An 18,479-nucleotide genomic window follows, 5' to 3' on the forward strand; every position below is an offset into this window, starting at 1 on the left:
CTGGAAGTAAGGAGACTACCGCCGCTGACTTGCAGCAACCCATGACTCAAGGAAACATCCGCTTCAATGGAATAATGTAGTAAGATTTCACCGTTGGCAAGGGGCTTTGCTTATTCGTCTTGGTAAGCCGACAAACGGCAGGAGAGGAATGCTCCTATTGGGAGCAGTAGTGGAGGGGTATGTGTGAATGTCATGGTAGTAGTGGGACAAGCACCAGGCTGACGGGGGGAAGGCATGGTGAGGAACCAAGGGATAAAGAACGTAGTGCTACCTTGTCGGTACCCTTGCAGAAGGAGATCAACATTCCACGCCTCAGCCTCGTGCCTGGAAAAGAAGCCCCTCGTATTCATTCCATTTATTCTACAGGCTATGTGCCTAGCCTTGTAGCGGCAGTAATTGCATCTTGTATGTCTCTAGATTTCTCACCCCGTAATGACGTTTTGATTAGATATACAACCCATCCATATAGGATTTTCTATAAGTATGTAAGTATGTCAGTATAATATAGTTGATATTGCACCGTACACCCTCCTTGGGTAGCGTAGATGTCGTACACAGTCAATGATCTAATTCAATCGTATCCTGGCCCATTGTCACAGCGACGCGCGCAGCAGCCCATCGAGCCCTTCTTCCCAGCTTTCCATTAACTCACCGCAGAACATCTCCAGCGCAGCCATATCAAATGTCTTATCCAATTCTGTCCGAAGTTGCGTACCGTCCTCACCATCGCCAGAGCCACCCACCACCAAGTCAATCAAAGATCCGAGAACGCCCGGCTCAGAGATAGCTGATTTTAGCGCACGAGCGTTTGCCCGAATACTTTCATAGACTTGGCGGGCGGAATCGGCTAGTCTTTGTATACGATCCTTGGGGAGTTTCACAGTCTTGGAGGTTTTCTTTGATGCAATGGATGTTATAAGCGAGAGCGCCTTAAGCGACTCGATGATCAGGTATGAGTTGTGGAAGAACCTCCAGGTTGGGATAGATGATTGATGCCGCCGCAAGGAAACTGCAGTTTCGGATACAAGCGCGGAGACCTTTGGACCGTTCAAGTCAAGATCTTCTGACTTGGAACTCAGCCATTCTTCCACCTGAGTTAAGCAGCGGTCGACCTCTTCAGAGGCGACAGACTTTGAGCCATTCAAGAATGAGACCACCTTGAGAAGATTCAGATTGACCTTGACGCTTTCAATCTCTGATGAGGTCATCTCAGAAGATGCTTCCGACCCTACGATATCTTCGAGACTGGGCAAATTAGGTTCAATAGACACTGGCTTCTGAACAGCCATATTTTTGAGGGTACTAAACAATTGGTCTGTTACCCTCGCAGACGTCACCCATCGGTCCTGTTCCTTATTAGCCTTGCCCTCAGGTCTCAACACTGATTAGGGACAAACGTACCCGAGGAAGTGGCCCCAAGCGCATCCGTTCCTCGAAAGTTGGCTGGTTGGTGGGTTCGCAGTTCATGAATGCATCAAATACACGCTGGTCTGCCAAGGGAGATGGGTCCCTTGCTGTAGAGTGATTGTGAGCGGATAGTCCATTGTATGCAGTATTGTTGCACCTACCAATTTCGTCATATCGACCCATCGGATCTCCGCCGGCCAGTCTTTGCATCCGTCTAACGTCTAATGCCCACATCCTGCGACAGACACTATACTTTAAACGCCTCTGAAGCTCTATGGTGCCTTCTATGTTTACGTAACTGCCCAAGTCCAATCCATTCGACCGCTGCCTGACTGTCGTGACCTCAGCCGTTCGATAGAAATTCAGGGCCTGAACAAATGCGGACTGGGGGTCGAAGTCTTTGTATTCTGCACCCTCAATTGGGGGCGCCGAGTGTGGGTGGATCGTTGCTAGGCGGGTGAAGAGGTTGTGAGCAACCGTTTCGAACTGCATTTGTTTGACAGAGAGCTTGCTGAAGGCCTTGAGAGCGAGCGATCCAACCCCGAGGCGCAAGTAGATACGCACAAGGAGTAACAACGCTTGGTAGTTATGAGGAGAATCAGACAAGAGACGCTCCAGGATAGCAGCGGCGCGGATGAGGACGGTGTCTGGGATTTTATCCTGGTTACCAGAGATCCATGTTCCACTGAAGCGGATCAAGCTCATAGCAGCTAGCAAACACAGATCATCACTAGGCTGACTTTCAATTGTGGACGGGGCTGAGCTCCGTTCTGGACGATCTGCCTCACGATAGACCTGGAGACAGCGCGAGATGAAGTCCTCAACTTGTGTTTTAGAGACGTTAGTCTCGTTAGCTGACAATACGAAGCAGTATTCAAGTTTAAGAGCATTGATCGTCGTCACACCCTTGAAAGGATCGTTCTTCACCTTCACGAGTGTGTCAGCTTGAAAACGAAAGGCACGGGCCTTGTCTCGAACGTACATTCTCCTCTTGACCTTTGGAGGCATACTCCACAAATTTTGACACACCTTCCTTGTCCAGTGCTGCCAAATAAAGCTGCAGGTCGCTAAAGCAGTAAAGCTTGTTCTTGTTACTATCAAAATATTCTTGGCAAGTAGCGACTAGATCCTCCGTCTTCGAAGTGCCAGCGAGAACACCTGAATGAATCAAGTCTAGGCGAGCTAGCTGTGCATTGCGAGATTTGGGCACGGCATCAAGGAAATCGCCGATGAACTTTAGGGTCCCGGTAGTGGTTCTGCGAAGATAGTCAGTAAGTACATTTCAAGTGCTGCCTCTTCTTCATTCTTCTTCTAGTGGTGGCGTAACTTACTCTTGGGCATTGATGTTGCGGGTTGAAATGACAAGTAGTTTCCAAACTGCCCAGTCGTCACGCTCTTGGAGAGCCTTTCTCTCAGCTTCGTTACTAGGGATTGCAAGTAGCTCTTTCGCGTAGGATAAGCCCTGCGTCCACATCTCCGCCTTTTCCAAACTGGAGAGCTTCACCCCAACGAAGGACCAGTCATTCTGGATGACTCGCGAGCTTAGTCCCAGATTCTCGCTATCAAGAATTTTTACAATCTCATCATGACGTCCCTGGGACTCGAAGATTTTAATAAGTAGCAATAGCTCCTCTGGGCCTTGTATGGCTCTAGGGGGGCTCAGCAACTCTTTCTGTGGTAGATGTTAGTGTCACAGTTGCAAAGGCCATGACCAAGATCACATAGGACATACTGGATCGGAAGGAACACTGTCAGCAGCTTTGGAAACCATGCGATAAGCCAGAGTTCCAAAAAGTTTACGGTCAGTTTCCGAACTGGCTTGATCAGTAGCAACGAGATGACTGAGGAAAATTGCCCAGAGGTAGTATTTCCGCGTTTTGGGAAAATTGTTCTGGAGAGTCATAGCAGCCTGTCATCCAAACTCGAGGAATTAGATTCGATTTATGTGACACCCAGGCTCAACAGGCCACAGACCTTTTGCGCTGACTTCCAGTCGTCACCTTCAAATGCATACGTAAACCATCTCATTTGTAGTTCTAAATCTTGTGGTTTCGCCTTTGCAGCTCTCTCCCATAGAGTCCTCATAGTTTCAGCCTGGTCGCCCATCCGTTTCAGAGTCTGATAGAGAATGTCGAGAGTATCGAGATCGGTAGCTGGTGGCTCGGCCTTGCACAAATCGAGGGTCTCCGCTATACCACGTTGACGGTGGGTTTCGTCCGCATGGCGATATAAGATATGAGCTTTCCATGCCTACACAGAGCGTACACCATCAAATTAGCAACATGCTATAATATGGGCGTTATGTGTGACTGTAACCTCAGGAACATGCGCAGCACCAGGGGTATTTAGACGAAAAGGTCCAGAATATATCATTATAAATGATCTCATATGGTGCTAACCTTCAAAAATTTTGTATCTTCTCCTTTCTTCATGCGCTTGTCAATCAACTGCAGGGCCTGTTTTAAATTTTGCCCGTCAATGGCATCTTGAATCTGTTTGTTTCGCCGGTAGAACACGGCGTCATTGGTGGACATGGCGAGAGAAGATCAGATCTGACTCTAGATCAATCCTGGCAGCGGTTGGACGTGGATTCCTATTTTGTAATAATAAATCGGCGTTCGTATGCTGCGCAACCAAGCACAGCACACGATGTGCGGGGAAGATAGGACGGCGGGATAATGAGGGGAAGGAATTCTTAGGAGTTGAAAATAGTTTGGCCCCTCGGCGTCTCACAGTGGTGGGCGTGAACTGGAAGGCGGTGATCGATAAAGAATATAGGGTGCGCATTCTCCACAATTTCAAGCGCTGCCTTTATCATATCGACTTATCAAACAAAAAAAAAAAAAGTGTATGAAGAATCAATAATGAAAAATAAATTAATGATTAAATGAGGTTAGTGCCGTGGACAACAACCTGAGTTTGCCCTCAACATACATCAAGGGTTGAGAAGGCTATATACACCAATTTTAACATGATAACATAACGTTCTCACATGTGGTAAAAATCTTACAAGAAGTGATTGCTTAAGTATTTCTATGGTACATATATAGAGCGAAAAGACCAGTCATCTCAAAATCGGTAGCTTAGAACATAATTATAGTGTACAGACTTAAGGACAACTATCCAGAACCTTGTCGAGACAATCAGAACTATCATCCCCCCTCTGCCGAAAAGCAAGGGGAAAAAAAAGAAGAGACGAACATCCACGATAAGGACAAAAGCTGTATCAATTGGAGAAGAAGCTTATGTGCCAATCAATGGTATGTTTCAGCTCGAGATGCTCGATCGCCCAGTTTCTTACCAGTATCTTTCAATAGGACAGCCCGGCTCCGAGATGTGTAGTGCAATGCTGATGAAGACCAGAAGGAAATCCTTTCAGGCACCGGGGATATTGATCGCCTGGCACTCTAGCTCTGGTGAGACTATCCAGAAAGCTTTTTCTGTGTCAACTGTGATATCATTAGCAAAGTAGGCCTAAAATAGAGTTCTACTGAGATGGGCAGGATTAGGCCATTGAGCCATCGAGGGTAGGAAATAGATTGGGAATATCAACGCAAATTAGCTTGAGAGATATATAGATACATACCCACTGCTTTTTGCAGTCACGGTAAGCCCTACCACGCATTTGAGTCAGCTACAGGTTCTGGTAAGAACGTGGCAGGAAACATGTGAATGCATCAGACTACTAGCTCGCGGATAGGAGGCCCATCTCTAGGTCTACAGCACCGTACTATATCGACATAGAAGGGCTAGATACTCACTGAAAGTAATCGTGACACATTTCCCTGTCGAAATTGTTCCGCTTCATACATTTCAAACTCCGATCAGCGAAATCTTGGCATGGATCATAGTACTCGCTTGCACTCTTGCTGGAATATGGAGTATGTCATCAGTAAATTTATGGGAAATAGGGTAAAATAGGAGAAGAAAAAAAGAAGAGTCCAAATGAGTCAAAAAGAAAAGGTTGAGCTAAGAATCAAGCCTCAGGTTTCATGACATGTGCACCCTGATTCAAGAGACTACGAGTGACTTGACTTTAAGAATTTTTGAAACAGGATCCCTCTTAGAAAAGATGAAGAAGAAAAAGATGATGATGATGCAAAGATTTTGACATAAGGAACATCCGTGAGATGTACTTCTGGCGTTGATAATGTAGAAGATAGCTGGACGACCTACTTCGTGAATCTCTGTTCCGTGTTTGACCAAGAATTAGGATGGTCTTGTCCCGATGAATCGGATTGTCGGTCTGATGTGGACGCCATGATTGCGGGGCTAAAAGGGGTCAATTGTATGTGATTGATGCAGGCGACAGCGTTGGCCAGTATGGATGATAAAGTGGTGCGGTTCTTACTAGGAGTACTACTCCCGAGTCAATGTAGGTTTGTTCCTGGAGAAGTTTGGCCCCACAATTGAAGGTCTTGGCACAGACATCTCTTTAGTCATGCTGTTCCATCGTAACTAACGAGTCCCTAATTCCAAGTTATACTTCTTTTACTCGTACAAAGATACCGAGAATATTAAGAATTATGAAACTGGAATAACCATATTGATTATAATTGATTCTCTCACTGGTGATATAGTACTTACCATGAACAATATTGAGCGACTCTTGTACCCTGAAAGGGTTAATCTCTTATTCGCTTGCCACCGGTTGAGCTGTCGATTGAAGAACTTTGTACGGAGTACTAATCAAGACTCAGACACTAGTACTAGCTAACTAACCTAGCGGAGTAGGCTACAAGTGGTCGGGTGGAGGTGGAGGCTAAGGATGGATAAAATGGGATGACATTATCACGGCTGAAGCGCCGGGCTTGCATGATATCACACCATTACGCGCATCTAACATTCTTAGCGCTAATATGATCTCTCGTTGTTGGTGACAAGCAATCTCCCGCAAGACTGGAGAGCGGAGGAAGTGCAGTAGCCTGGAAATAAAAACAAAAGGAATAAAGAAAATGATATTGAAAAGGTAATCACGGTTGATCTTGTCGCGATGGGTTTGTACCAGCGGTTATTGTGGGGGATGAGGAAAGGCCCATCATGTTCCCATCGACAACGGAGTACAATGGGCCTAAATAGCCTATTTGTTTCCTTTAGTATTTTTCTTTCTTTTTTCTTTTGTTTCTTCCGCCCCTCCCTCCTATTTTTTCATTCAAGGTGCCGTAGGTATGCTAATATTATACAATACATTCGAACTGTAGTCTACGGAGTTTCATCCTCGGAGTAGCGAGAAGCTGGCGGGACAAAAGAGAGAACGGATTAATTATTCGATTGTCTTCGACACTCCATTGCGCTCTAACGACAGTATGAGGGGGAATGGTGACAACAATCTTATGTTGCAATCTTCTGGTGATTGTATAAGCGCGTACCACGTAGCTAGAGACAACGGGATGGAGGATGTTGGAGAGTTTGTTGGCTGAGAGAAGGGAAGTGAAGGAAGATATGATTGATCGGCTTTCATTCACTAGTGAGGGACTAAACTTTAGTCCATTCCGGTGGAGAATTCGATCGGACTTTAAACCCAGCGTCTCGATTGTTTGTTCGGTTTGCGCAAAAGCTTCCGAAAAGAAAAGGCAAAAAAAAAGGCAAGGCATGCACTCCTGCAGTCCAATCCTGATGGCTTCTTGTTTTCCTTCTTCGTTTCGCTTTACTTTCAACCCCAGCTTACCGGGAATAAACAATTAAACGACATCAGAAGCGCCGTTCATACATCCGTCTCTTATCGCCTACCTCATCCTATCACTCACAGCTCTAAAGTAAACTCGAACTCCGCCCCCCTCCCCGTCATGCCGGCTACACCCTTCCTTATTTAAAAAACGAGCCCATATATCTAGCCACCACCTGTCGTGACACGTCTCTTTCTCCCAATACACCGACAAGTTTTTCCTCACAAAACTCGCGGAACGACTTCAAGAAAACTTTTTGGCTCCCCCTTCTTATCGGGATCCGTTCCGACAGTCTTGCGCAAATGTCCGAGTCAACTCTCGTCGGAACCAGGTCCGGACAGGGTTCCAACAACACAAACGCGACGCTTGGAGGTGATGTCCCAGGGGTGAGCCGTAATAGTATATGTTCTGAAGGAAAGGGCACTAATTTGCTTCTTATTCAGCTCTCCGAAACATTACAGGGACATGTCGACGATATCCGCGCGCTCTTACAATGTGGCATTTGCATAAGGCCACTGTACGAACCCTTCACCCTTGCCTGTGGACACTCATTTTGCTATAGTGTTTGTGGCCCTAATCTGTATGATCGTCTTCTTAGAGTGCTAACCCTCCGAGCTTTAGTGTTTAACGTCATGGTTTGCTGGCGGGAGATCCAATAAAACATGCCCCGACTGCCGAGCTCCGGTTAAAACACCACCTGCCCCTGCATACTTGGTAGGTACCTTGAAAGCCCATAAAACGCTCATTTAATCATCTGGTACCTAACGCGTATAGATCCGTGCTGTTGTCCAACTATTCACGAGTCGTGCAGAGCTTTTAGAAAAGGGAGAGACGACGGCCGAGCATACGCGCCATCAACGTGAGGAAGCTGAAAAGTTGGAAAACGATAAGAAGAACACACATCCCAAAGTGGGCGGGTTATTCCGCGGCGCATTCAACAAAAAACTCCCCGTCGCGCAGCCCATCGTTGACCTGGAGGATAATGTCATTCGCTGCCCGCGCTGTTCATGGGAATTGGAAGACTCAAATTGCGCACAGTGTGGATACCGACGAGATGAATGGGCTATTACAGATACATCAGACGTATCAGATGCATCAGATGCATCAGATTCAACCGATTCACGTTCAACCGTTTCAATTTTAACCGATTCAGAGGAGAATTCTGAGATGACGGACTACTTGGATGACGAACTCGAAGATGGATTCGGCGAATTAGACGATTTCAATTGGAACGGTTTCCAGAATGGGGTTCATATTCAGGGAAGAATTGAAGTTATTCCCCGTCATTTATACAACATAATTCACAATTATCATCAGCACCATCCCCCACACCGCCATGTCTTTGCGCACAATGGCCACATCGATGACACGTCTTCAACTGCTCATGACACCGAAGAGACTGACGACTACTCGGAAGACACAGACATGGACTCGTTTATTGATGACGATGAACATATCGACCAGGATCACGATTCGGAATCGGACAGATCTACGGTAGTTGGAGGTCCCGAAACGCGATACTTGCCAGATCAATATCAAGTCCAGTTGAGCTCAGAGATGACCATGCCTCTGGCCGACGACTGTACCGATGATGATCTGAGTAGCTTAGACGAGATCCCAGATAGCGAAGAGGATGACGAGGATGACGAGGATGAAGATGATGAAGATGATGAAGATGATGAGCCTATCCGCCCTCCCGTAAGCGGAAATCGGCGCCGCGTATTCCCAGCCTCTAATGGGGCTTCAAATTCGCCTGTCCTCTCGAGTCGAGCTCCGCGAGCTCCGAACGTGGATCCCTACGCGATGCGCCGGCAGGCATCACGTAGTCAAACTACAAACACGGCAGGAACTTCCGCCTCGAATGCAATAACTCTAGACGATGATTCTGACGAAGGCCCAGTTCGACCGTTCCGAAGGAATTGTCGGCATGGCGCTCGTTAACACTCGTTACCCTTACATTAGATACGATTTGACCATAATCCCGGATGATCTTCAAGGTGGATCTTATAGGACTCGTTATCTATAGCTTCTTTTAAGGGCAGATAGAGACAGGTCGGACAAAGGAACAGGCTGCATGGATTAGTGCGGCTACATAAGGGCGTGTGTTTCAGAGTTCGACATCCATGTATTGGACTTTACTATCTCAAGGATAACTCTGATCCGGATGTTCGATCACGCCCGACTAAGCCTACCTGTTATAATTACACCTTAAGGGGTTGAAACATTTAGTCCCAAAAGGTACATGAGACTGGTACTGGCAAGGAGAAGGCTCTTCGCTCATCAACCACTATTTGACTACAAAGAAGAAAAACTAAGACCCAACCCATTCTATACCCCAGCTACTTTCTGCGTGATTCCTTTCTGGCTACCTTGTGCATTGGTTAATCAGTTCTTCTTTTCGTTATTTCCTTTTTTAATAATCCTAGCGGGCTTCCTTTCCATGCTAATTTTAGCATGTATGTATCAACATCACTAGTAGTTCGGGCTTCAGGAATTGCTGCGTGATGGGACGAAATGTGATGAGAATTTCCATCAAAACAACTTGAAGTATGCTTCTCAGGGTCTATATTAGTAGGTTTACGCCAACTGTAGCTGATAATCTCGCCGAAACTATTATACTAGTCGTCTTTGAAGATCAGTGTTTCTGGGTCTTAGTGCTGGCTTTCCGGAGTATTTCTTCTCTTAGGGCACGCTCTTAACGCAAGAAGCGTCAAGAGTTTAATTTCACCTGACAGAGGTTGACTATCGGTGATATATTGGATCCTTTAATGGTGGGTAACTTTAGAAGCATAACCCATTCAAAATCATTGCAGTACGCCTATATACAAGGCCCAACGCCCTTCAGCCCAAGGAACAGCTTCCAATGCAGAGAACTTTTTTCTTCCTCTAAAAGATATGTAAAGACCACCGCCCCGGGAATAAAATACAAGGTAGAGAAAGATGTGGATACACACGCCATGTCACAATAACCTCATCCCATTTCATGAATACACCTCACTTCGATTGAGGGTTACCGTTTATGAAAGGGACTTCGAATACCACAGCGCCATTACGGCCATCGGGTGCAGATCCCTCGTGGTAATTGTTCGCGAAGCCTTTCCAGCGGCCAAAGCGATGTTCCTTGCCCACTGCTGCGACAATGCAGAGACCTCGGGGCTCTGGTTCGGCGGGCTTCGATTTAGGCTTGGACTGGCCGGGCTTGTTGGTCTCTGCACGACGCTCGAAAACTGCAATACCGTTGATGACGCCCTTGACGAGTGGCTCGGCCTCTTCTTTAATCTCATCCATTTTTTGCTTTGACCCGTTGATGGCCATCTGGTCTGCGTCGACTGGGCTGTCGAAGGCTAGGGACTGTTTCAGTTGCTGAGATGGGGTATCAGGTTCTAATGAGGCTCCGCCAATGGGCCCCAGTGGGATGATCGTTCTCTTGTCTTCCGAAATTTTCCATGCGCGAATCCATCCATCCCAGCTGCCGCTAAGCACGATGTCGGTGCCTGGGAGCGTAGCCAGCGCGGTGATCCAGCGAGGATTGCGCCGCATGTGACGGGCATTCGACGCGGCTATCTTCGGATCGACTTCTGAAGACAGCTCATCGAGCGGAGGTAGAGGGTCCAGACCGTGGGCGAGAGTTATTGTGTGAAGTGGTTTCTTTTTATGGACGGACCAAAGGGAGATCGCGCCAGAGTCCGAACCGGTAACGAAGTGATTCGGAGGCAAAGGTGCCACACAGTCAAGGTTGTTTTCTTGGTAGGAGTGCTTGGAAGATCCTCCACGGAAGATTAGCTGAGACTCATCTACGACCTTCCACAATCTGGCGGTGCGATCGCGGGCTCCGACACTGACACACTGATCGATTGTCATCGCAGCGAGAGAAGAGATGTGATCCTGATGGCCAAACAATGTCTCAACGTATGCATGGCCTGCAGTGCTTAAGGACCATGTTTTGATAGTCCGATCAAAAGAACCAGAAAATAGTTGTTCTCCGGAGCTCATGGTAGAGATATGACGAGCAAAGGCAAGCCCACTGATCGAGTCGCGGTGCTGTGTAAAGGTCTTCAATGGGGTCAATGTCTCTGCATCCCAGATTATCAATTTCCGATCCTCTCCACCAGTAGCAACAAACTTTCCAGATGGCGATACAGCCACGGACAAGATATTCTTAGTGTGACCATGCTCCTCATCACTTTCAGCAATCTTTTGCAGGCCCCGCGTAAACCTCACCTGCTTAGGCTTCTTCCGTTGTGGTCTTGGCGGGCGTTTCGATGAGCTGTTTTGTTCACCTGCTGAAGAATCTGTGGTTGCGTGACTGGGGGTGGCAAGCTCCCATTTGATTAACGTTTTATCTTTCGACACCGTATAAACATATGGTGCATGGACGGCAATGGACGTTGTCGACTGGGTATCTGCCCGGAAGAATGAATGCGAGGCTGCGGAGAAAGACAGATCTGAAGCTATCTGACGATATGTGCGCCCTTTGAACTCGTCCTGCGCTAGGAATCAGCTGTTGGCTGATCTCACGGGTAGCGAAAACTGAGGGCACATACCACATCCTCCTTTAATCTCTCAGCAATTAAATCTCGATCAATCTCTGCTGCGTCGAAACCATATTCATCTACTTCATCCCGAACATTATCCAAATATCTCTCAGCAAGCTTTAATCTCCGGTCTGCGGCCGTCTCTCCTTCGTCGGAGTCCGAATCACTCTCTTCTCCTGAAACTCCAGATACAATGCTCTCGGCATCATCCTCATCCAAGTCACTACCTGAAATTGATTGCTCCCGTCCCTTAGTCCTTCTACTGCCCTTGGCGCCTGAATCTCCATCTGCATCAACACCTCGTTTCTTCGACGCGGGGGCTCCGGCGCGGTCTTCCCTCTTGCGCTTCCGCTGGGAAGCGGGTAATGTGAAAAAGGACGACATAATCCAAGATAATCAACTGAATTCCGCGCAATAGGACCTCCGACGCTACGCACAATCGATTGGGGCGGGTGGAAACGATAGAGCTGTTCGGAATTCTTTTTGATGCGCAACTTACTTTCACTTTTTTTCTGCCGGTGGCCCGTGCAGGTGGAAAGCGCAACAACGTAACGCCTAATTGCTGACTCAGCCGAGCAGCTCTCCGCCTCAGGCTCGCAAGCACAGCTCCAGGCAATCAAGCTCCGCGCGGCGTGTAATGCTTGATTGATCCATCATCTTGAATCCCTCACCTTTCCTCCATCTCCTTTTCTTCTCGCACCTTTCCTGACCTCTATATCTTCTTGACATACACTTAAAGCTTGAAAATGTATGTGAACCTCTGTATGTTGATGAGAATCCTCTCGGCTGATTGAAGCGTCTAGGGAGGTTCTATTGGGTATCACCGGCAAGGACTTTGTCCTGGTGGCAGCGTCCAAAGCCGCCATGAGGGGCCCAACTATTCTTAAGGCCGAAGATGATAAGACACGACAGCTTAACAAACACAGTCTGATGGCTTTCTCGGGAGAGGCAGGAGATACCGGTGCGTGGGATTACACATGTGGAGATGGAGGGGTGTAAGCATGGCACAGCTAATTTGCTCCCGATACAGTGCAATTTGCGGAGTATATTCAGGCGAACATCCAACTATATACTATGCGGAATGATACCGAACTTGGACCGAACGCCGTTGCCAACTTTGTCCGAGGAGAACTTGCGCGCAGTCTGCGATCTCGGAGTCCATACACGGTCAACCTGTTGCTCGCTGGTGTCGATGGAATCACCGAGAAGCCTCACCTGTACTGGATAGACTATCTGGCATCTTTGGCACCAGTACCATATGCCGCTCATGGTTATGCCCAGTAAGTTTTGAATATCAATTCTTCATTGCCAGTTCGGTCGCTGTGGAGGAGCACGGAACTAAGACACTCTAGATACTACTGTCTCTCAACACTCGATAAACACCACCACCCCGATATTTCCCTCGAAGAAGGCTTAAAGCTTCTAGTGATGTGCACAGACGAGCTAAAGCGTAGATTGCCGATTGACTACAAGGGGGTACGTTGCAAGAAGATATTTCTATTGAATTGGTACAATATTGGCTAACTGGCTTTCTCCAGGTTTTGGTAAAGGTTGTGACCAAAGATGGCGTGAGAGAAGTAGACTTTGATAATGACAAGATCGTCAAGAGTGCTTAATGCGGTGTTGTATATCATACCATTTTTGTCTTTTGTTTTCGGTTTACGGGACTTGCTTTTCAGACGATCGGTTGCATGGCAGGGTATTTTTCATGACTTTGTAGTCTCGCCCACAAATCTATTCGAGGTAGAGAATAAGAGAAATGACCCTTTGAATGTCTGCTTCTTCGGTCGTATTGTCACAATGCTCCACACGGATTTTACTCACTGTATCATGTATGACGCTGTATATAGCGGGTGTTTGCCGTGTTTGCACTCCGCGGCCCCATCGCGTCTTCCAGCTTTCAATCCCGCGGAGACAGAATCTTCGTGTCTAATTCACCTTTACACAGAGTCATGATGTCCAAGAGGCAAGCTGAGTTGTCGCTCGAGGAAGATACTGTCGCCGGTTCTCCCGCCATTAAAAAGGCCCGTGTGGAGGACGACTTCGAGGAAGGTGATCCGCGCCATGGAGCTCTTCCATTCCGACGGGCGAGCGGCCAAGAGAGAGAAGAGGATGAACGCAAAGGGTATGATATTCTAGCTGCTGCGGACCAGGAGGGTGAAGAGCTGGAAGAAGCGGCGGTGGATAATGGCGCTGAGTCCGATTTCGATGATGCCGACGATGACAGGCCTGTAATTGCGGCTCCCAAGCGCCAAAGTGCACCTATGGAGGGCTATAGCGATCTTTATCTTGATACGATTAATCGCGAAATTCTTGACTTCGATTTCGAAAAACTGTGCTCGGTTACCCTTTCGAATATCAATGTATATGCGTGTCTTGTCTGCGGCAAATACTTTCAAGGCAGGGGCCCGAAGTCGCATGCTTACTTCCATGCGCTTGAAGTCGGCCATCATGTTTTTATCAATATGGGAACCAAGAAGGTGTATGTCCTTCCGGAGGGCTATGAAGTGAAAAATAAGAGCTTGGATGATATCAAGTACGTGGTAGACCCGCACTATAGCAAGGATGAGGTCTCCAAGCTAGACAAGGAGGTACACGATGCGTTCGATCTCGCAGGAAATCGTTATAGACCAGGTATGCTTATACCCATAGATTACTTTCCGCCAGAGCATTATTGACCCTTTACATAGGTTTCGTTGGTATGAACAACATCAAAGCCAATGACTACTTGAATGTGGTCGTGCAACTTTTGGCGCATGTTTTTCCAATTCGCAACTACTTCCTGCTACATGAGTTCCCGACACCTGGCACACCTCAATTAGCTCTGCGCTTCAGCACACTAGTGCGAAAGCTATGGAATCCAAAGGCTTTCCGATCCCATGTGTCGCCGCACGAGTTGCTACAGGAGATTGCTCTTCGTTCATCAAAGCGCTTCACACTGACCCAACAGTCTGACCCGGTGGAGTTTATGTCATGGTTCCTAAACAACTTGCATCTTTCACTCGGGGGCTCTAAGAAACCTTCCAAGACACCAACCAGTGTGGTTCAGGCCGCATTCCAAGGCCACCTGAAGATTGAAAGCCAAGCAATCACTGCTCACTCAGATACCCAAAACGCTCGTCTAGTCTTTACGGAATCTGGCGACATTAAAAGCCAGACCACTCCATTTCTCATCCTCACATTAGATTTACCTCCCACTCCTCTCTTCCAATCCGCCAATCGGGAATCAATCATTCCCCATGTTCCTCTGACAACACTACTAAACAAGTACAACGGCATCACTGCTTCAGAGAAGCTGGCTCATCGAGTCCGCCACCGCCTTCTTCACCCCCTTCCACCTTACCTATTATTCCATATCAAGCGATTCAGCAAGAACAGATTCGTATCTGAACGTAACCCGACAATTGTCACCTTTCCGTCACCCCGCTCCCTGGACATGTCTCCCTACGTAGAACCGAACCCGGACGTTTGGCCGCCAGGTGAACCGATCCTTTACGACCTCGTCGCCAACATTATCCTGGACCCAGCTGTAGCTGTTCCTGGTGCCACCGACGAGGCAGCCGCAGATAAGGGTGTTAACGCAGCATCCGGGTCATCATCGACCGGCGCTGGTGCAGGCAGCGAGAAGGTTTCGTGGATGGTCCAGCTTCACGACAAGGCTATGTCTGCGGAGAATAGTCGACAACACAGCGAGCGTGCTGGTGAACAGCAAGGACCGGAGTGGCTTGAGGTCCAGGATCTGTTCGTCAAGAAGGCAGAAACCGAAACCCTATTCACCCGAGAGGGATATCTTATGGTTTGGGAGCGGCGAAAGGTCCCGGGCATGAACAGTCGGAAGGGGAAGAACCCAGCAAAATAGATGTTGGGACGTCATCATCCACATCGAATACATTCCAGCTCCACAGGTGGGTAGGTACTGGTGTTAGTTCTTAATATGTGATGTGTATGTATGTAAGTTCGTTCCCAGCTTGGTGTCATAGTACCGTTTGTATAATTAAGGTAATGATGATGATAGAAAAAAAAATATTGTTTGGGTATTTTGTCCTTTTCTACATTATTTGAAGCGAGGTAATGTAAATATAAAATCCGGTAGGGCCTTTCAGCATTGATGATGATGTGGCCATAGGCTTCAGTATTATGTTCTGTTATATATGATTCAACTGACTGAACTGCTTCGTCCAAATCGCAATACAAATAGGTGGGTATCTATAGTGGGCATTCCAACAAAATACTCATAGTGTTCCCCATCCGCAGAATCTTCTGCCAATCCTAATTGCTGTGCCTGAGATTACTCCCCATACACCAGCATTTACAGCAGCGTGCAGCCCCATCATAAGAGCTAATTTACCCATGTATGCAAGCATGTCAGACCGAGAGCCACCACCGCCCAAAGCCCCTAGGGCGCGGACATCAGCAGCGGACGATGCATTAGATGATAGATAGGATGAAGCAAGAGAGCGAAGATAGAGAGATTCGAGGGGAATGAAAAGCACGGTTGTGATCATCGACGCGAGATGAGAGGCAAGAGAATCGACAGGATGAGACGATAGTATTGTTATTCGGTGGGCACTTGAAGAATTCGTGTTCTCTGAAGGACCTTCGCGCACATTTGGATCGGATATACGGGGGTATATGCCTGAATCGAAATCGTTCTCCGCAGTTGGCTCCGCTTCGGAGGGATGGTTACGAGTATCTTCCTGGCTGGGCGGCTCTTCCACACTTTCTGGCAGTATGTTGGCAAGACTTGACGACGGCCCTTCGACAGGAGATTCGGCGGTAAAATCATGTATTCCTCGAGCTTCTTGTTGACCTTGAGGCATCAGGCCTAGCACATCTTCCCCATTTCCAGGAGATGCACCTGGCGTCATGTTTGAGAGGCCATCGCTGTCCACGGCATCCGAATGGACAATCGTAGAGAGGCTTTGGTTTTGGTGAGCTAGGATTGTGTCCAAGAGCTCCGTAATAGAGCGGCGATGACCTGTTTCGCCATTAGAAGTTGGAAAGTCGATATCATTACCAGGCCGAGGACGCAATTGGCCCGGGTTCTGAGCATTACGGTTGCCCAAGAGTTCCAACTGCATAGTAATGATATCAGAGTTCTGGTGAATTAAAGAAGCACGAACGTGAGGAGAAGTTGGTGAAGATGTTTCGGGGGATGATTGTCGAGAGAAAAGGGTGTTTGAGCGTGAGTTCTGCTGGCCTTCGTGAGCATCATGTTCGCCATGCGCCTCAGTGTTTACGGCGGGAGAAACATTAGCAGCGGGAGAAAAATCGCTTGTACGGCCTAGTGGAGCCATCTCTGAAAGACCCCCAGTGCTCATCTGTGCTGGTGACTGATGAATCTCGTCCTCATTCGATAGTACACGGTCACCGCTGAAGTCAAATCCGGAATCGGGTACTGGGGCAGTAACAGGTGTGCTGGGCTGACCAGAGCGTGCGGCCTCATGAGCTTGGACCACCTCTTCTGGAGCTGGAGGTACTGCTTGTTGTAACCGGCGAGTTCGGTTTTGTCGTTCATTTTGCAGTTGTTCGACGCTTATAGGTAAGGATTCAAGCCATTCTTGTCTGCGGCGGGAGTCAGCAGCTTGTTCGGGGGCTGCTGATGTTCGTTGCGTCTTAACGCCAAACCACGATAGCATCCAGCCCTGAAGAAATTTTACTTCACACATGAGATCTTCAAGCAAAGAAAGATTGTTACGACGATTCTCTTCTTCAGATCTGCGCCCAAGGGTTGGGGCCATCCAATCGATGAGGTCATTCTCGAGGGCCACTTTGATGGATAGCTCATCCGCAAGCGTTGGTTTTGGTAGTCGTCGGCGAATTAACCGGTAAAGCCTTATCTCGATAACTGGACGAAGATAGACGTAAAGGTAGACAAGAAGTGGAGGGGCTTTCAGTAAGTTCAAACAGAAATCGCCCACGGACTGCAAGGTGAAGGCTGCAGGTATGGGTGGCAATAACATTGTGGTAAGTTCTCCCAAAGGTGCCAGAAACCGGATTCCTGGGAAGCCATACGGATGAACGAGGTGAAGCGATTGTAAGAGTGAATACACATAAGATTGTATAGCGAGAACAAGTAATGTTCCCCGAGCCCTATGCAACCATTAGTTTCTTTTAACACCATCTGACGTCTCGGAACCCACTTACGCAGAATGTAGAATTGTAAATGATGACCGCACAAGTTTCGAAAGTACGTCATTGTCAGGAAATCTGCTTTGCAATGAGGAAATTAAGCGCTCGAGAGGATGATGTCGGCAAATTGATAAGCATGTCGATAGAGCCCATGCTGGAATCCCTGCGAAGTAAAACCCCAATATGCCATATGAAGCACGTTCATGGGCTATGATACCCATCAGGGGAATATGAGTGTAGCTTCTGAATGTCTGCAAAACAAGACTTATGAATCAACTCTCTGGGTAATGTAAACTTCACCTTTCACCATATTAAACTTACCTGTATCCGACCTGTAAGTGACGATGCCCACCATGAGCCTAAGAATGCCGAAACATGATCTAAAGTAGCCATAACCAGTCCGTAGTCATTCTCGGCAGCTATTATATCGATTTTCTGCTGTTCACTGAGTCCACTCGCATTGCCGTCCTCGCTAACAACGATACCCATCGTTGAGAGGATGTCATTCTTAGCTCTCCGCAGCTCCCTCCCGAATGATTTGGATTCAGGATTGATGGGATGCCCCCTCTCATCATAGTGTTGAACATACCCATCCGCATACCGAGGAGATACCCTCTGTTGGGTTGGGCTGCCCAGGTCCACCGTTGGATCTGCAGGGCGCTCAGGAGCTTCATATGGAGAACGACCCTGAATATTAACAGTCAATTATCAGAAGCTTAAAAATTAGAGCAAACAATAA

The 18,479-nt window shown here is 47.7% G+C and overlaps 8 protein-coding genes across 8 annotated transcripts; 4 read left to right on the forward strand and 4 right to left on the reverse strand.

Moving 5' to 3' along the window:
• Positions 1-431: 431 nt before the first annotated feature.
• BDV37DRAFT_116050 (MDM20/NAA25 family protein) lies at positions 432-4,096 on the reverse strand. The gene is made up of 8 exons (XM_032078478.1): positions 3,807-4,096; positions 3,382-3,657; positions 3,140-3,316; positions 2,739-3,079; positions 2,390-2,663; positions 1,569-2,334; positions 1,402-1,514; positions 432-1,346 (listed from the first exon to the last, which is right to left on the reverse strand). Exons 1-8 carry the CDS (start codon positions 3,939-3,941, stop codon positions 594-596), a joined length of 2,835 nt encoding a protein of 944 aa, XP_031941492.1. The 5' UTR covers positions 3,942-4,096; the 3' UTR covers positions 432-593.
• A 387-nt stretch (positions 4,097-4,483) lies between these two features.
• BDV37DRAFT_247797 (coiled-coil-helix-coiled-coil-helix domain-containing protein) lies at positions 4,484-6,215 on the reverse strand. Its single transcript, XM_032081916.1, has 4 exons — positions 5,584-6,215; positions 5,169-5,276; positions 4,994-5,021; positions 4,484-4,856 (listed from the first exon to the last, which is right to left on the reverse strand). The coding sequence occupies exons 1-4, from the start codon at positions 5,667-5,669 to the stop codon at positions 4,830-4,832; spliced, it is 249 nt and encodes an 82-aa protein (XP_031941493.1). The 5' UTR covers positions 5,670-6,215; the 3' UTR covers positions 4,484-4,829.
• A 962-nt stretch (positions 6,216-7,177) lies between these two features.
• BDV37DRAFT_116096 (uncharacterized protein) lies at positions 7,178-9,165 on the forward strand. The gene is made up of 4 exons (XM_032078480.1): positions 7,178-7,459; positions 7,517-7,636; positions 7,695-7,787; positions 7,848-9,165. Exons 1-4 carry the CDS (start codon positions 7,376-7,378, stop codon positions 9,012-9,014), a joined length of 1,464 nt encoding a protein of 487 aa, XP_031941494.1. The 5' UTR covers positions 7,178-7,375; the 3' UTR covers positions 9,015-9,165.
• BDV37DRAFT_116082 (uncharacterized protein) lies at positions 9,166-9,607 on the forward strand. The gene has a single exon (XM_032078479.1). It carries the CDS (start codon positions 9,316-9,318, stop codon positions 9,547-9,549), a length of 234 nt encoding a protein of 77 aa, XP_031941495.1. The 5' UTR covers positions 9,166-9,315; the 3' UTR covers positions 9,550-9,607.
• A 216-nt stretch (positions 9,608-9,823) lies between these two features.
• On the reverse strand, positions 9,824-12,078 carry BDV37DRAFT_247801 (ribosomal RNA-processing protein RRP9). Its single transcript, XM_032081917.1, has 2 exons — positions 11,618-12,078; positions 9,824-11,558 (listed from the first exon to the last, which is right to left on the reverse strand). The coding sequence occupies exons 1-2, from the start codon at positions 11,990-11,992 to the stop codon at positions 10,068-10,070; spliced, it is 1,866 nt and encodes a 621-aa protein (XP_031941496.1). The 5' UTR covers positions 11,993-12,078; the 3' UTR covers positions 9,824-10,067.
• A 1-nt stretch (position 12,079) lies between these two features.
• Positions 12,080-13,388, forward strand: pre1 (proteasome core particle subunit beta 4). The gene is made up of 5 exons (XM_032081918.1): positions 12,080-12,356; positions 12,412-12,569; positions 12,639-12,888; positions 12,961-13,084; positions 13,147-13,388. Coding segments are annotated over exons 1-5 (612 nt in total). The 5' UTR covers positions 12,080-12,354; the 3' UTR covers positions 13,225-13,388.
• A 175-nt stretch (positions 13,389-13,563) lies between these two features.
• BDV37DRAFT_282988 (ubiquitin carboxyl-terminal hydrolase family protein) lies at positions 13,564-15,467 on the forward strand (the record flags this gene model as incomplete). Its single annotated transcript, XM_032087190.1, has 2 exons — positions 13,564-14,242; positions 14,299-15,467. The coding sequence occupies 2 exons, from the start codon at positions 13,564-13,566 to the stop codon at positions 15,465-15,467; spliced, it is 1,848 nt and encodes a 615-aa protein (XP_031941498.1).
• Positions 15,468-15,722: 255 nt separating this feature from the next.
• Positions 15,723-18,061, reverse strand: BDV37DRAFT_116141 (uncharacterized protein). The gene is made up of 2 exons (XM_032078481.1): positions 17,756-18,061; positions 15,723-17,701 (listed from the first exon to the last, which is right to left on the reverse strand). The coding sequence occupies exons 1-2, from the start codon at positions 17,959-17,961 to the stop codon at positions 15,841-15,843; spliced, it is 2,067 nt and encodes a 688-aa protein (XP_031941499.1). The 5' UTR covers positions 17,962-18,061; the 3' UTR covers positions 15,723-15,840.
• Positions 18,062-18,479: the final 418 nt, after the last annotated feature.

This window comes from Aspergillus pseudonomiae (assembly GCF_009193645.1).
Source record: "Aspergillus pseudonomiae strain CBS 119388 unplaced genomic scaffold BDV37scaffold_32, whole genome shotgun sequence".
Classification (NCBI taxonomy): Eukaryota; Fungi; Ascomycota; class Eurotiomycetes; order Eurotiales; family Aspergillaceae; genus Aspergillus; species Aspergillus pseudonomiae.

Coding starts and splice junctions, on each gene's coding strand:
- BDV37DRAFT_116050 (XM_032078478.1), bottom strand. CDS start 3,941: ATGTCCACCAATGACGCCGTGTTCTACCGGCGAAACAAACAGATTCAA. Junction 3,080..3,139: donor ACAGTGTTCCTTCCGATCCA/GTATGTCCTATG, acceptor CATCTACCACAG/AAAGAGTTGCTGAGCCCCCC. Junction 2,664..2,738: donor CGCAACATCAATGCCCAAGA/GTAAGTTACGCC, acceptor CTATCTTCGCAG/AACCACTACCGGGACCCTAA.
- BDV37DRAFT_247797 (XM_032081916.1), bottom strand. CDS start 5,669: ATGGCGTCCACATCAGACCGACAATCCGATTCATCGGGACAAGACCAT. Junction 5,022..5,168: donor ATGTGTCACGATTACTTTCA/GTGAGTATCTAG, acceptor AATGCGTGGTAG/GGCTTACCGTGACTGCAAAA. Junction 4,857..4,993: donor GTGACTGCAAAAAGCAGTGG/GTATGTATCTAT, acceptor ATGATATCACAG/TTGACACAGAAAAAGCTTTC.
- BDV37DRAFT_116096 (XM_032078480.1), top strand. CDS start 7,376: ATGTCCGAGTCAACTCTCGTCGGAACCAGGTCCGGACAGGGTTCCAAC. Junction 7,460..7,516: donor TTGGAGGTGATGTCCCAGGG/GTGAGCCGTAAT, acceptor CTTCTTATTCAG/CTCTCCGAAACATTACAGGG. Junction 7,637..7,694: donor GACACTCATTTTGCTATAGT/GTTTGTGGCCCT, acceptor TCCGAGCTTTAG/TGTTTAACGTCATGGTTTGC.
- BDV37DRAFT_116082 (XM_032078479.1), top strand. CDS start 9,316: ATGAGACTGGTACTGGCAAGGAGAAGGCTCTTCGCTCATCAACCACTA.
- BDV37DRAFT_247801 (XM_032081917.1), bottom strand. CDS start 11,992: ATGTCGTCCTTTTTCACATTACCCGCTTCCCAGCGGAAGCGCAAGAGG. Junction 11,559..11,617: donor AGAGATTAAAGGAGGATGTG/GTATGTGCCCTC, acceptor TTCCTAGCGCAG/GACGAGTTCAAAGGGCGCAC.
- pre1 (XM_032081918.1), top strand. Junction 12,889..12,960: donor GCCGCTCATGGTTATGCCCA/GTAAGTTTTGAA, acceptor AAGACACTCTAG/ATACTACTGTCTCTCAACAC. Junction 13,085..13,146: donor TGCCGATTGACTACAAGGGG/GTACGTTGCAAG, acceptor GGCTTTCTCCAG/GTTTTGGTAAAGGTTGTGAC.
- BDV37DRAFT_116141 (XM_032078481.1), bottom strand. CDS start 17,961: ATGGGTATCATAGCCCATGAACGTGCTTCATATGGCATATTGGGGTTT. Junction 17,702..17,755: donor TTTACAATTCTACATTCTGC/GTAAGTGGGTTC, acceptor ATGGTTGCATAG/GGCTCGGGGAACATTACTTG.